The 14,295-nt window shown below is 42.4% G+C and overlaps 1 protein-coding gene across 7 annotated transcripts in view; it reads left to right on the plus strand.

Annotated features, from left to right (window-relative positions):
• The window catches only part of LOC306705118 (transcription factor COE1), a gene marked incomplete at both ends in the record, with an annotated part of 78,103 nt that overhangs the window by 42,732 nt on the left and 21,076 nt on the right, over window positions 1–14,295 (plus strand). For 2 of the 7 annotated variants that reach the window (XM_079171806.1, XM_079171807.1), the window contains 3 exons: window positions 10,409–10,490; window positions 11,713–11,854; window positions 13,310–13,443. In XM_079171806.1, the coding sequence (XP_079027932.1) occupies window positions 10,409–10,490; window positions 11,713–11,854; window positions 13,310–13,443 (358 nt within the window). Of the gene's footprint in view, window positions 1–10,408; window positions 10,491–11,712; window positions 11,867–13,309; window positions 13,444–14,295 lie in introns of all 7 variants that reach the window. The other 5 variants (XM_079171809.1, XM_079171812.1, XM_079171810.1 and 2 more) reach the window with 3 other exon arrangements.

Below are 14,295 nucleotides of genomic sequence, written 5' to 3' on the forward strand. Positions count from 1 at the left end.
CCACACGGGCAGTTTGTGTGTGTTTGTGTGTTCATGTGTGAACGCACAGGTGAGGAACCTGGACAGCGTTTAATTTGTTTGACAAACGTAGCGGGAGTTCAATCCTCCAGCCTGCCCCGGACATCTCCCTTCCCTTCTCTTTTTGCTCTCTCCGTTTCTTCCTGTGCGCATTTAAAAACAACAAAAGTTGACCAAAGTGCTGCACAGTGAATAACAATTTAATACATAAGAACGGTTATTTTCTTTTCATAACATTTTCCTTTCTGCAGTATTTCTGCAAAATTCACCTTAAGACGCACACTTAAAGCACACACTAACGAGTCCTCATAAGTCATTGCCTTCCAATACAACCCTTATGACCTTCTGCCATCTCTGAAGTTTGGTTTAAGCAACTACAACTAAGCTAAAGTTGGGGAAGATTGCGGTCATGGTTAATTAAAAGAGACATTGACTGCTGGTTGGGGAATACAGTCAGTGGTTGAACCCTAAGAGGTCTTGCGGCGCTATGACAACTTGTTAATACTTTGGCCTTTCCTTCGGAGAGACAGCAGTTATCATGTGAATGACCACAAGAGATCATTGTTTGAAAAACCTGAAACAGAGGTTGTTCAAAATGTTCAAACAAACAGCCAATTCACCAGTGGTGTTTGGTTGAAAGAAGGGAAACGGAAGAGAAAGAAAGCTTTTCTCCATCAGCAGCATTACAATTGAGAAATTCCCTTTGCATGCGTGTGCGCGCGTGTGTGTGTGTGCGTGCGTGCGTGTGTGTGTGTGATGGAGGTGATCTCACAGGAATGGAACCTGGGTGCGCATGTGTGTGTTTGAGTGAGTGACTGATGGAGAAAGGAGGAGACAGGAGTAGAGAGGAGGAAGAGGTTCCTGTCAATATCACTTCCTTCATCACTCCCTTCCTCTCCTCAACCCCCCCCCCACCGACCCAACATGAATTATTTTTAAGACCAATGACAAAGGAACACACGCACGCGCACACACACGCACACACACACACACACACACACACACACACTTACACAGAAAGCCCTACTCGTTTAGTTTGTCTTCCTGCTGCACTGCAGGTCACTGGTACCGTTGTCGTATTACCTCAGCCTGTGTGAGTGTGTCTGTATTTGTGACGATAGTTGGAGAGTAAAGGGTGTGTGTGTGTGTGTGTGTGTGTGTGTGTGTGTGTGTGTGTGTGTGTGTGTGTGTTCTGTAGTGGTGAGAAACTATGTGTGTGCGTGTCTATGTCAGAGCAGCAGAGAGAAGTAAAAAAGGAGAGCGAGCCTGAGCTTTTAGATCGATTTGAGGTAAGGTGTGTGTGTGTGTGTGTGTGTGTGTGTGTGTGCGTGCATACATGTTTGGCCTAGAGCTAGCGATCCTTTAGCTGCTCACCCTTCACTCACACCCCACCCCTTTGCCTCCCCCTCTCTCCCCTGTCCCTCCTTCCACCTCTCCCCCCGCCCCGCCCCCCCAAATCAATCTCTCTCATCTATAATTCAACAGTTTGCCTTCAGCCTTTAGAATATACACCACAGTCACCTCCTCCTTCCCTCGAAGTATGTCTAGCCCCTCATCTTTGCCCTCATCTCCTTAGTGTTCTCCCCCGTTTCTCTCCCTGCGATGAGTAAGACCTCTGACAGTATTTGTCTTGAAGGTAATCATGTTGTAATTTAATGTTGTCATGGCCCCAGACTGTAGAGCAACGTCTCACATGGTTAATATCTTATTCAGGGTCATTTTGTCCATTGTGTCTCCTGGTCAGCTGTTATTACTGCTGTTATATTATAGTATTTAACAATGTGCATAACATTAAAAGGCCAGTAAACCCTTCATCTGCATGCAAGTAACCCTCTCAATGAATATATGGGTTTATTTTACATCTACAACAGCACTGGATATGTCAAACATGTTTTTCTATTGGTTTCTTGAAGATTTTGTTGCGGGGTGTACTGAAGTTTAATATAATTACACACACATGCATATTAAGTCTCTTGATAAATTGAATTTTTTTGGGGGCCTGTCTCTTATTGTACAAAATGTACAAATGCGTGCATAAACAGTAAAAACACACGTAAAAAAAATACTTAATACAGTCTAATCTTAATCTTTATCACAATTTGACCATCACTGTTATCGGTGATGATAACAATGTACTCACTTAGTCAACTGCTGAGACCCAAGAACGCAGCAACATCACCACAAATATGGACCCATGTGTAATAGCTTGTAATGGTTGTTTTCTTACTTGTAATTATGTGACTGTGGGAGCAAAAGAAACCTCAGCAGCTTTTTTCCTAATTTGAATTCCTCTTCATCAGTGTATTGCCATTTAATACACAAATAAATGTTCATATATGAGCATGTCCAAACATAACTTTGTCAGTAAATGTATTGATGAGTTGCTGCTTGTGGTCCGTGATAGATAAAGACTGTGTGTCACTCTGCGTGAGCTGCCTTGTCACAAACCGATGACACCAGTGTCACCGTTACATGTTACAATGATGTAATGACACTTGTACTAGGTCCATAGCAGTGCTGAACAAGTAGACTGTGCAGGTTATTAATACTCACTTAATCTCAGCCCTGGCACACAGGACAAGCCCCCCCTCATAGACATCACACAGACTGGCTATCACCACCCTGGCCTGCTCTGTCATTTAAATATGCAGAGATGACAACAATGACAGCATTAATAGTAATGATGGCAATATGAAGCTAAGCCCTCATCATCATCACCATTAGCATATCTCCTGGGAGATGAGCCGTGATTGACAGCTAGCTGGGTGCTTTTTTTTTGGGGGGGGGGGCTGCAGCTCAGCTATCAATTACCTCTGTGCATATCAACCATCATTATGTAAAATAACTCCGCTTCGCTCGGCTCTGCTCAATTCTCTTAAGTCTTGTTCCCTCGCATAACTCCCGTGCATTTCCTCCCTCCCTTCCTCCCTCCCTCCTTCGCTGCCTTTTTTCTTTCTTTTGCACTACATTTCGCTCCCGACCGCTCTCCCCCCCCCCCCCTTTACTCACACTTTCTTCTATGTGTCTAGATTTCTTATTCTCTCAGCTCCTCCTCTCACACTCCTGGTAGTTTTTTTAACATTGCTCATCCGTGGCTCCGAGTATGTGCATGTGGACACCTAACCAGGTCCTTTTATTGTGTTTACTTTTTGCATATGACAGCACGTTTTCTGGGAGTTACTTTGTACAGTAAAAGTTCTGGTGAGTCTCACGCATAGAAAGAAAACAGACACACACAGCACTGAGCTTGGTCCGTTCTGTGGGAACACACATGAATCCTCCTTCGTTCATCTCAGTTTGTTACATAACATTCATTGTGAGGCTTTGTTGTCCTTGGATCAAATTGTAATGGCTGTGTGTTTGACAAATTGCGGTGTGTGTAGAGCTGGAATTGTTAGTTGAGTGGCACTGACACCTTTCTCCGGTTCATATCTTTAATTAGGTATCTTTACGTTTTGGACAATGCATGACGTTATCTTTAGCTCGGGAAAAATGTGTGTTTACTCGTTTCTGACATTTAATTAACCAAACGATTCATCAATTAATTGTAAACAGAATCTGCAGATAAATCGGTGATGAAAATAATCATTAGTTGCAGCCCTATGTGCTTGAAAGACAATTATTAAACCGTACGTCACACAATGGAGCAGTTATGCAGAGATGTTCGAGTTTCAGTTTGGCTGTGTCAGTATGGTTTCCATGTTATGCAAGACTTGGTGAGACTCACATATTATTGAACCAAGACTAAAGTGGATTTCCAGTTATCCTTCCAAGTAAAATGAATTAATCTTCCTCCTCAGATTCCTCCTTAGCCCCTTGCTTCTTTCTCTCCTTTTAAAAAAAGATAACCTTATCAGCTTATAAACTAGTTTCTATCACACTTCTGGCCTCTAACTCTTAATGTGGTTACGTAAACTACAATAAACCCAACTTCTCACGTGTAGTCATTCAAATAGATTCAAAGCGTGGACTTCTGATTGTAGGGACTGTTCCTGCACTGTGGTTCAAGTCCTGTATCAGCAAGCGTTATCTCTGCTGAAGTGCTCTCGAACAAGACACTACAAAGGCAAAGAAAAAAAACAAGCATTTCCTCCACAGGAAGTAATACATTATCACATTACTATTGCGATAACAGCCGAATAGAGGGCGTAGTAGTGTTTTGTATCCTTGCTTTTCCTACTGCATGCCTACTCAGATAGCAGGCACGGACCCAGCAATGCTATCTGATGTCATCACATTAAACAATAACAAGCACTCAGTGTAAACAGGAAACAGGAAGTTGATCTCTGACAGATCAACAGACAAAAAGGGAAACTCTTAAATATTAGCTATAGCTATTTGAAATGAGGAGAGAAGGAATAGCATGTTTAACTGAAAGGGTGTTCAGTCATTCTATTATTATAGTGACAGTATTACAACATAGCTCTTATCTAGAGTGACTTACAGTATTATAAATGACATTCAAATGTTTTGAATCATATTTACACATTGTTTGCAAACAGGATTCCTTTTTCATGCAGACTGGTGTTATTTTGTGAAGTGTGCAACCAGCGCCTGATCAGTTACTGGCGGTTACGATAGGTACACAAGCATTAGCAAGTCGTTTCACACACACACACACACACACACACACGGGAAGATCGTGAAAATCATCATTCTGTCAGAAATCTCTGCCAAGGAGCTTGGCAGGCAGGTGAAATAAGACATCTAAAGGAAGCAGAGAGACAGAGAAGAGACAGAGGAGGCAGGAGCAGCAAAAGCACTGATCTGTTGTTCAGTTTGTCTGCACTAACTGACTGCAATTTCTCCACCTGTCAGCAACAACTCACCGGATTGCTGCGTGTGTGTGTGTGTATCGTGTGTGTCGTGTGTGTGTGTGTTTTGGAGAGATTTTTTTTTTCTCTTACAAGGCAGCATTGTTATTCTTGGCTGTGTAGAATAGCAAGTCTTTAGGGAATAAAACGGACACAGACATTCAGTCTTAGACACTCACACTCTTTCTCACACACACACACACACACACACACATGCTGGAATTCCCCCGGATGTCACCCTTGCCCTGTTGTCATTGTAACTGTTTAAATGACAGGAGGGTGGTCAAAACAAACTCCCACAATCCTCTTCCTCACTCTGTCCTCCATTTGTGTCTCCCTCACCCTCTCTGTATCGCCCTCGTCGTCGTCACTCTTCTTCTCTACATCCCAACGCCCTCTCCATCCCCTCGCTCTGTCATTTCCTGTCTCTCTCTCTTCAGGTCTGTGTTAGCCCTATATATTAAATATTAATGTCAGTTGTGCTCTGAGCCATAATTGCCATCTCTGCCTCTGAATAATGGATGTAACTGTGCTGTTCACTACTACACTATGGCTAACAGGCAAAAAAAACAGCATCCAACCGTGGTTTGTTACATTACTTTGGGTTACTGGCTAAATCAGACTAGCATCGATTACATTGTCAAGGGGAACAGTAACTGCAGTCGCTAAAAGAATGACACTATAATGGTCGACTACATCACCTTTTTTTAATAAGCTGATAAAACCAGCATTGCACAGCGGTAAATAGTAGGAATGACAAACAAAAGTTCAACTAGCAGGTGAAGTTGAACAACTAGAAGATAAAGATCCAGGTATTTGTCTGTGGAGTTAAACCAGTAATAGAAGGAGAATGAATGTGACCAGAAACACAACCCACCAAATCAATGATAATGTTGCCGTGTGTGGATTTAGGCAATGTTTGCTAACCATATCAATGTCATAATGCCTGTTGGTTTCTCTTATGTTGGATTCTTATTACCAACATAAGAATCTTATTAATTGTCATGACATTGATGACGACTCCAGGAACAATATAAACCTTTTCTGCTTTTCATTAAAAAAATGTTACCAGCAGCTTAAATTAAGTTGGTTGTGCATAGCAGCGCTGCTGCTGAGCCATCATCTCTGACCTTTTCTTGTATTATGTGCAAAAATAATAAAATGAGAGCCTATTTGGCCAGGGGACTAATAAGGTTTTAAGTAATTATTACACTTTTTCCTAACCGTAACAACGCTTACCGTAGTTTAGCCATAATATGCATGACTGCAACCTTTCTCTAAACATGACCAAAAATCCCTCAATATTTACGACCTTGCCTTGTGGTAGACTTAGCAATAAACTCGCCAGCCACCATGCAAACTGAAAAGCATGGGGCGCCTGGTGGTTAATACCAGCCAAGTTTTCCTTCTTTCTTCCTACATTGTTTCTTTACATCTTTATTTTTTACCCTCCGCTTACTACCATTCTTACACTTCCCTGTCCAGATGGTGTGAGTGTGTTAGTGTGTGTGTGTGTGTGTGTGTGTGTGTGTGTGTGTGTGTGTGTGTGTGTGTGTGTGTGTGTGTGTGTGTGTGTGTATGAGAGAGAGAGAGAGCTTCTCTTTGTGTGTTGGGTCAGCTCTCTGAGTGTGGTACTCACAGCATAGCAAAGGTCAACAGCGCTGTTATCACTCGAACATGATCGGGCCTCGGAGAGAGGGAGTGAGATAGAGGAGAGAGGGGGAGAGTGCTCCCCTCCCCCACAGTCATTTAGACTCTTATAATTGCCCGGTTTAATTGGAGGCCTCTTAACGACCAGTGACTGGACCAGCCAATCAATTCACACAAGGTGTACGTGTGTGTGTGTGTGCGCCTGAGTGTGTGTAGCTGCGGGGCCTTTTTGTAGCAGAGTTGATTAGGCCAGATGGGGTCAAGTAAAGGGGGAAGAGGAACGCACACATACTGCATTAAAATGTAGAATATGTTCTGTTGGCAATCAATGAGAGAATGCGCACTCACAGGAAATAGACGGACAGAGTCGAACATTAGATGATGAAATGAAAAATAATGAGCGATATCATCAGATCACCAGGGAGATAAGCCAATGAAAGACAGTAATTAGTTGCTGTGTGAATATACGCTGAGAGAGGGGGGGGGGGGGGGGGGGTATTGTTAAATTGATGGGTCAGATGAGATTGTGGTGATGATTTACGTGATGTTTCAAGACACGGACATTTTTCTCCGTGGTGCAGCATTAGAGATGAGATCCTTTCCTATTGACCTTTGCAGAAACAGGGTTACAGCGACCACAGAGCAGAGGTTACATATACTCAAAGCACTGCACATAAAGGAACGGTAGTAGCCTACAAGTGACCACAGACGGCATTAACAGTTGGACTCAGCTGCAAAAGGCAGCAATGTAAGAAGAAACACGCAAGCTGATTTGAACAATGCAATGTATTATTAGGAAGGTTTTAGGAAACCCATTCAACAGTGCATTGTAGGTATTCACCAATCCAACTTTTTCTTTTCCGTTACTGAATTTATTGATTCAAAACCAGTGCTCTCTCGATTCCCAATTTAAATATGCATAGCACACTGTGTGGAACACATTTTAACCATTTCAGGTAACGTTACGCGAGGCCAGGGAATTCTGTGGCACTAAAAACCGAGTCAGCCGTCCGTCGTGACACAAGAAACACTGGAGTTTTTATGACATTGACAATGAAACTGTAAATGAATGTGGACAGGTCATGTCATTGAGTATCCGATTTGCTTGATGAGAAGAGTATCAGATCTGTGTAGTTGTGGATCCATTTTGCTTCTTTATAATTCTATTCCAGTACATTTCAGAAATAACATTCCACTTACTGTAAGTTTAACTTATAACACCAGATAAAACAATACAATACTAACTTGTAAGACTAAATGTTGTATTTCAGATTAAATACTTTGACATTTGTGCTTAAGTATATTTTACTGTTACTCAAGCTAGATTTTTAAATGCAGGAATGTTTTTTCACAGTGCAGCATTTCTAAAAGATCTCAACACTTCTTCCACCGCAGCGTTAAGTCTTTTCATATTTCAGGCAGATGAGCAGAGGAGTGTGTGCTCCTCCCAACCACCTCCTTTATACAGAAATGTACAGCGGAGGGTCAGCTGAGGTGCTCGTGTTAACGCTATGCTAGTGTTTTGAGAAGGACTAGACAGTGGGAGGTCAGTAGGGGTCACCGTGGCTGTCCTACACTGTGATAGGCTGTCACCCAGGGGTGAGGGGTCAAGATAATTAGGCATGCAGAATCCCAGCGCTGGTGTTCTAACGAAGCCTGAGCTCGTTAACGCAGAGTTTTACACTCAGACCTGCCACTGGGCTGTGCTGCACCGTCACACACGCACATACACTCACATGTGGAGTACATGTTTGCACTCACACACACACACACACAAGCGCACACCTCTGCTTTGTTCTGAGCGTCCGGTACAAAGGCTGTCATCTCTTGAACGGAGGAGCAGCGAGCTCTGCCACCAGGGAATGGTGGTGATGCAGACTTGTGGAAAGTTCAAATTATGAAAAGTATGGAGTTTAACTGTGTTAAGATAAATACAGACACTGGGCACAATGTGATGAAACCCAACATGATAGATTATCTTTTTTTTTTTTTACTTTGCTGCGACAGAAGATCCTCTAAAAGTGGCTCGTTATCCACGCAGTTTCCACGGTTCTATGGTTTCTACCAGGCGGTAAACCTCGGTTCTGACAATGGAAGCCAATTTGGAAGCCCCATAATTTTGCATTCTTTCTAACAGCCGACAGGGGGCGACTCCTCTGGTTGCAAAGAGAAGTCAGAATGTATAGAGGTCTATGAGAAAATGACTCTACTTCTCACTTGATTTTTTTCCTTCAGTAAACATTGTAAACATGAGTTTATGGTCTTAATCTCTAGTTCCAAGTCTTCTTCAACACAGCATGATAAGTAAATGATGGTCCCATTTAGAGTCAAATAGACTATTAGTATGCTTAAGGGCGTGGCTACCGTGTGATTGACAGGTTGGTTGTACTTGGCTCCACCGTCTGATGGCACTTCACGGTGACTACGTCCACCTCTTAGAAACTATACAGTGTGTTTATACACAAAGTGTAGAGGAAACATTGCCCTGTGTGTGAAGTTGTGTCGCTTTTATCGAGATGTTACACACACAGACAGATGTAACAAACACTAATGTGTGTGTGTGTCTCTGTTATTGTGTGAGTGTGCCTTGTTGCTTCTGCCAGGCTGGCCAGCTGGCTCACACCAAAACACAACCTGGATGTGTTTGTTAGCTGTTGACGGCCATCTGCGTGTTTGATTTATTCTGTGATATAGATTCATGACATATGGTCCCGTTTCAAACACACAATGTCAACATGGTTCCCCCTTTCTTAATGATTTGCACGCATGCAAACTTGTCACCTTTTCGGAAAATTGGCTGTTTTGAATCCAGAATAGATTGTGATTTAGTGAAGATCGTTAGTTAGTGTGCAGTCGGTATGAGAGACAGTGAACAGTCACACATGTTATTATGAAAGTGACAAGAATATTATTTTCATTGACTGATGAAGATTCTGGTTGCCTTTACAATTGATAAAGATTTGAAGGGTTCCGGGTTTGCAACCCCCTGATGGGTTTTCATGCCATTTGACGTCCGGGTTAGAAAACAATTCTACAAAAGTATTTTTGAGGCTGGTGACCATGGCATGAAGTTTTGGTTGCCAAAACAGAAAATATGGTTGCCTATTCTTTTGGAGTAATTAATACAATGCAGTTAAATGTTAGCTTGAGAAGGAAAATATAAGTATACATTCCTTTTTGTTTGTGTGCAGCGTTGTCTGGTTCCAGTTCTGACTGTAACAGCAATATTTAAATATTACAAAGGCAACAAATATTAAAAATGTATTTATTTGTGGGTGCATGTTTTGCTGTTTACTGCCACTATTTTTTATATGTTAAAAAGTGGTTGCCACTGCTGGCAACCAAAGGTCAACAAGTAGTTGCCAATTTCTCAAACCCCTACTGTCGATCCCTGAAATATTTTAAAATCTATCTTTTCACATGTTGACAGTTGTTTTCAAATCAGTTGTTTATGAATCTTAATAAGCACGTTTTTCAAGCCATAATCCAAATGCAGTTGAAGTACGCCTTCACATGTTGCTAGAAATCACTGAGGACGAAGGTCAAGTTGAACAAAGACCTAAGAAAAGACAAAGGCAGGATGGTCTTTGGAAGTACAGTGTGCTAAAGTTTGGTTTCTCAAAACTGGAGGCCAAACTGATGATTTAAGAGCTTAAACTCTCTCAAAGTCACAGATTTATTTGCCTTTAAGTGGCAATTCAAAGCAGGCTCATATGGTGTGGATTTAAGTACAAAACACATGCTCCACACATCCACAAGGAAATTCATTTTGACTTAACACCAGTATGAAATATGAATTTCTCTATCTGTATTTGGGATTCTGTCTGTGCTGTATGTTGAAAATTGACTTTTAATTAATATATCCTGAAGGAAAACAGCTGTTTAGTGTTAACCTCAAATATTGCCTGTCCTCTCTGCCTGTACAGATTCTTCCTCAAGTTTTTCCTCAAGTGCAACCAGAACTGTCTAAAAAACGCAGGAAACCCACGAGACATGAGGAGGTTCCAGGTAGAAAACTTATGTACTCTCATCATTTAACTCTATCTTTTTATGTGTGTGTTTGCGTGTCCTCTGCCTCTGTCTCTCTCTACTTTCCCTGTGTTTTCCATGGACTCAACGCATTATAACTTACATAACGTTACGGTTATTGTAACACATAAACACAGGAATGTGTGTGTGTCGGTTTCTGTGTAAGTAAATAAGCTATCAGCGCCTTTACAGGAAACATGAGATCCTGACCCTGACGAGTCAGAACATAAATATACACACAATGCAGTAGGACGGAGAGGAGGGTGTTAGATGGAAGGAAGAAAAGAGTAACTAGAAAGAAAGAAAGTAAGGAAAAAAGGATGTTGTGGGGCTGTGAATAAGATTTAAGGCTGTGTGGTCTTTATTATTTCCTTATCTTCACGGCCACCACACAATCAGGAAGACACCACTTGAGTCTGAGTGGAGATACTGGACGCCCAGAAGATACCGATAGATTTATTACCATGGCACGTGTGTGTGTGTGTGTGTATATGTGTGTGTAGGTGTATGCATGTGTGTGTGATATGTATATGTGTTGTTTGTTGCGTCTTGGTTTGTGTGTGTGTGTGTGTCTGTAAGTGTATGCATGTGTGCGTGTGTGCGTGATATGTATATGTGTGTTTGTTGCGTCTTGGTGTGTGTGTGTGTGTGTGTGTGTGTGTGTGTGTGTGTGTGTGTGTGTGTGTGTGTGTGTGTGTGAAATAGCACAGAGAGAGAGTGGTTCGGTAGCGAGTGTGTGACAGTATCTGTGCCTCTAATTGTGCTGCTCTATTGTAGTGGAACCAGAGAAGACAGCTCTGTTTCCCTGGGAGATAATTAAGGGCTGGACCCATCAGGAACTATTGAACAGAAGAGGATAGACACCACACACACACCCACACACACACACACACACACACAGACTTACTTAACGTGTGTTGAATGTGATGGTAATAGCAGTGATAACGGCTTACATTTAAGGAGCTTTTCACAGTTTTCACGCTTTTAACTCCTGCTTGCAATGATCTCTAGACTCCACACTTTGTAATTCCTCATTCTTTCCTTTCTTCTTTCCCTTTGCCCTCTCTCTGCTCCTCTCCCTCTTTGTCCACGCTCTCCACTTTTCCTCCCCCCCTCCTCCTCCCTTTTTCACCTTTATCTCACCGCTCCTTCCGTCTACCCCCCTCCCCTCCATCCTGTCCCGTCTCTTCCTTCTCTCCAGGTGGTGGTAACGACTACGGTGAGTGTGGAGGGACATGTCCTGTCAGTCTCCGACAACATGTTCGTCCACAACAATTCCAAACATGGCCGACGGGCCCGCAGACTCGACCCCGTGGAAGGAACACAGTCTTACCTAGAACACGGTAAAAATGAGTGTGTGTGTGTGTGTGTGTGTGTGTGTGTGTGTGTGTGTGTGTGTGTGTGTGTGTGTGTGTGTGTGTGTGTGTGTGTGTCTGTGTCTGTGTCTGTGCATGAATGTGTGTGAGCGTAAGCAGCATGGCCACCAGATGGTTGATGGTTTAATCCTATCAGGTGATTCCTGCCCCTCCATCTGGCTAATCCAACCAACTACACACACACACACACACACACACACACACACATGCACACACAAAATGCTTGGTGTGATGCTCTGTCTGTGTGTGCAGGTCTAATATCATTATGATTCTTTTTCATAAACAAACCCAGAGTAAAGGACATTGTTGTAATTCAGATGAATGCTGATAATCACACACACACACACACACACACACACACACACACACACACACACAGTTTGAGGAGAGTTGTTTTTTAGCAGACAGGCTTTTATTGTTGCGATATGGGATACGAGCTTACACATACTCACACAATACCGAAGTGACATAAAGCTGACTGTGTCCATTCAGTTTGAGGTATTGCGATGCATACTGAGCCTTCTGTGTGTGTTTTTATCTTTGTCATATCATTAGTTTTAAAAATGAATTGCCATAATCTCATGCCAGTCGGGCTTTGGGATAAACAAACAGTAATTAAACAGCACAGGACCCTCAAAGGGATGGTAGACGATCACATTGCATTTAAAGTAATTAAAAGTATGAGAATGAATGCCTATAACTCAACAATTTTTAAAGAAGTTACTTTTAACTGCAGTATGTTAAGTAAATCTTTTTTCTTTAGCAGCACATCTACGTCTCATAAGGCCTGCAGGAAGCATGTGTTCTTTTATGTTTGATCTTGACATTTGGCAACAGTGTATGTCACAGTAGACAAGGTTCACTTACAAGCTTTTAACTTCCTCTCATGGTCCATAAGAATAGAGTTTCAGTGTTTTCATTTTAAAGTTAGTTAAATTCAGTTGTGTCTAAAAAGTCCTCAACAACTGAATAACTGGTGGTTTGAAAAGAAAAAGAAAAGAAGCCCGAAACTCAATCTAAAGCCTCAGCACTTATTTGCTTTGTATAGTCTCTGATTCCACTCAGTAGAAACATTTACAAGGACAAACTTTACTACTGAAAAAAACAATTGTGAAGGACTCCGTCTTTAAATCTACAGTGTGTTCAGAGAGTGGGTGTGGTGTGCTGGACCACAGCCAAAAGCCAAGGGTGTAACATGAAGAAATATGAGGTGCAGATGCAAAAGGGATGAAAAGGCTTCAAGCCAGATTTCCCTCCCTGTTTAGAGAGTGATACGTCTTTATATGAAACAAATGCTTTCTCTACAACCACGGCAGGTCAAGAGTGGAAGTTGATTTCAGATTTGAACAATGTATTAAATATTGGTTTTACTCTTATTTTCCCACTGTCCTGGCTACTCTAATCCTCCTCTCATCCCACCAGGAGCAGCTCCTTGCATTAAAGCCATCAGTCCCAGCGAGGGGTGGACTACGGGGGGCGCGACAGTCATCATCATAGGGGACAACTTCTTCGATGGTCTCCAAGTCATCTTCGGTACCATGCTGGTTTGGAGCGAGGTCAGTTTTCCAGCGATCCCCATCCTGTCTCGATGTTGTTTCAACCCCTCAACTGTGTGCTTTTGCCCTCGGACGCTGGAAGTAATTCAATATGAAAACATGCTTTTCCTCACGGTCGGGCTCTTAACTGTGTGTGATCTTGCGAATGTTTGTGTGTTAATGTTTGTCTAAATGAGGTTTGCCTCGCTAACGAGTCCCCACCAACAAGCAACCGCCGCCCATCTCTACCTTCCACCACTCCCTCGCCCTCTTTCTCTGTGGAATACTGATCAAATCAGCACAATTTGATCGCCATTGGCTTAATGCTCACAAAAACACTCACACAAACACACACACACACACATACAGAGCTCACTGTCGTACTTTTTGCCAGCACAACTCCTCTACAGAATGTTTATTTGTCTTCTGACTCCACTCACCGTGAGCGCCGAGCAACCGTGGCTCGCTTCCAACAACAACACCCAGTGTGTGTGCGTACATGCTGGCATACATGGATGGATGTGTGTGTGTGTGTGTGTGTGTGTGTGTGTTAAGAGCTGTGGGGTTTGTTTACAGTGTTGAGAGCCACACTTACACACACTAACATGTGTACAGAGTCTCAGTTCAGTTCAAACTGACTCAGCTCTCTTGGCGTTCCTCAGACTGGCTTCTCATGAAACCAAATGTTTCATTTTTCACTCAACCTGATTCCGAAGCGAGAAAACTGTTTGAAAAAAAACTTGTAAACGTGTAAAGCGACTGCATGTTTACCAAGCGTTGTTTGTTTGCAGCTCTTCCTTCCGGGCCAAATAATAAAAACTAATTTTGAAAACCATCCATAAAAATGTGACCCTAAAAAGTTAGTGTGTTACA

Source organism: Pholis gunnellus (genome assembly GCF_910591455.1).
Source record: "Pholis gunnellus genome assembly, chromosome: 13".
Classification (NCBI taxonomy): Eukaryota; Metazoa; Chordata; class Actinopteri; order Perciformes; family Pholidae; genus Pholis; species Pholis gunnellus.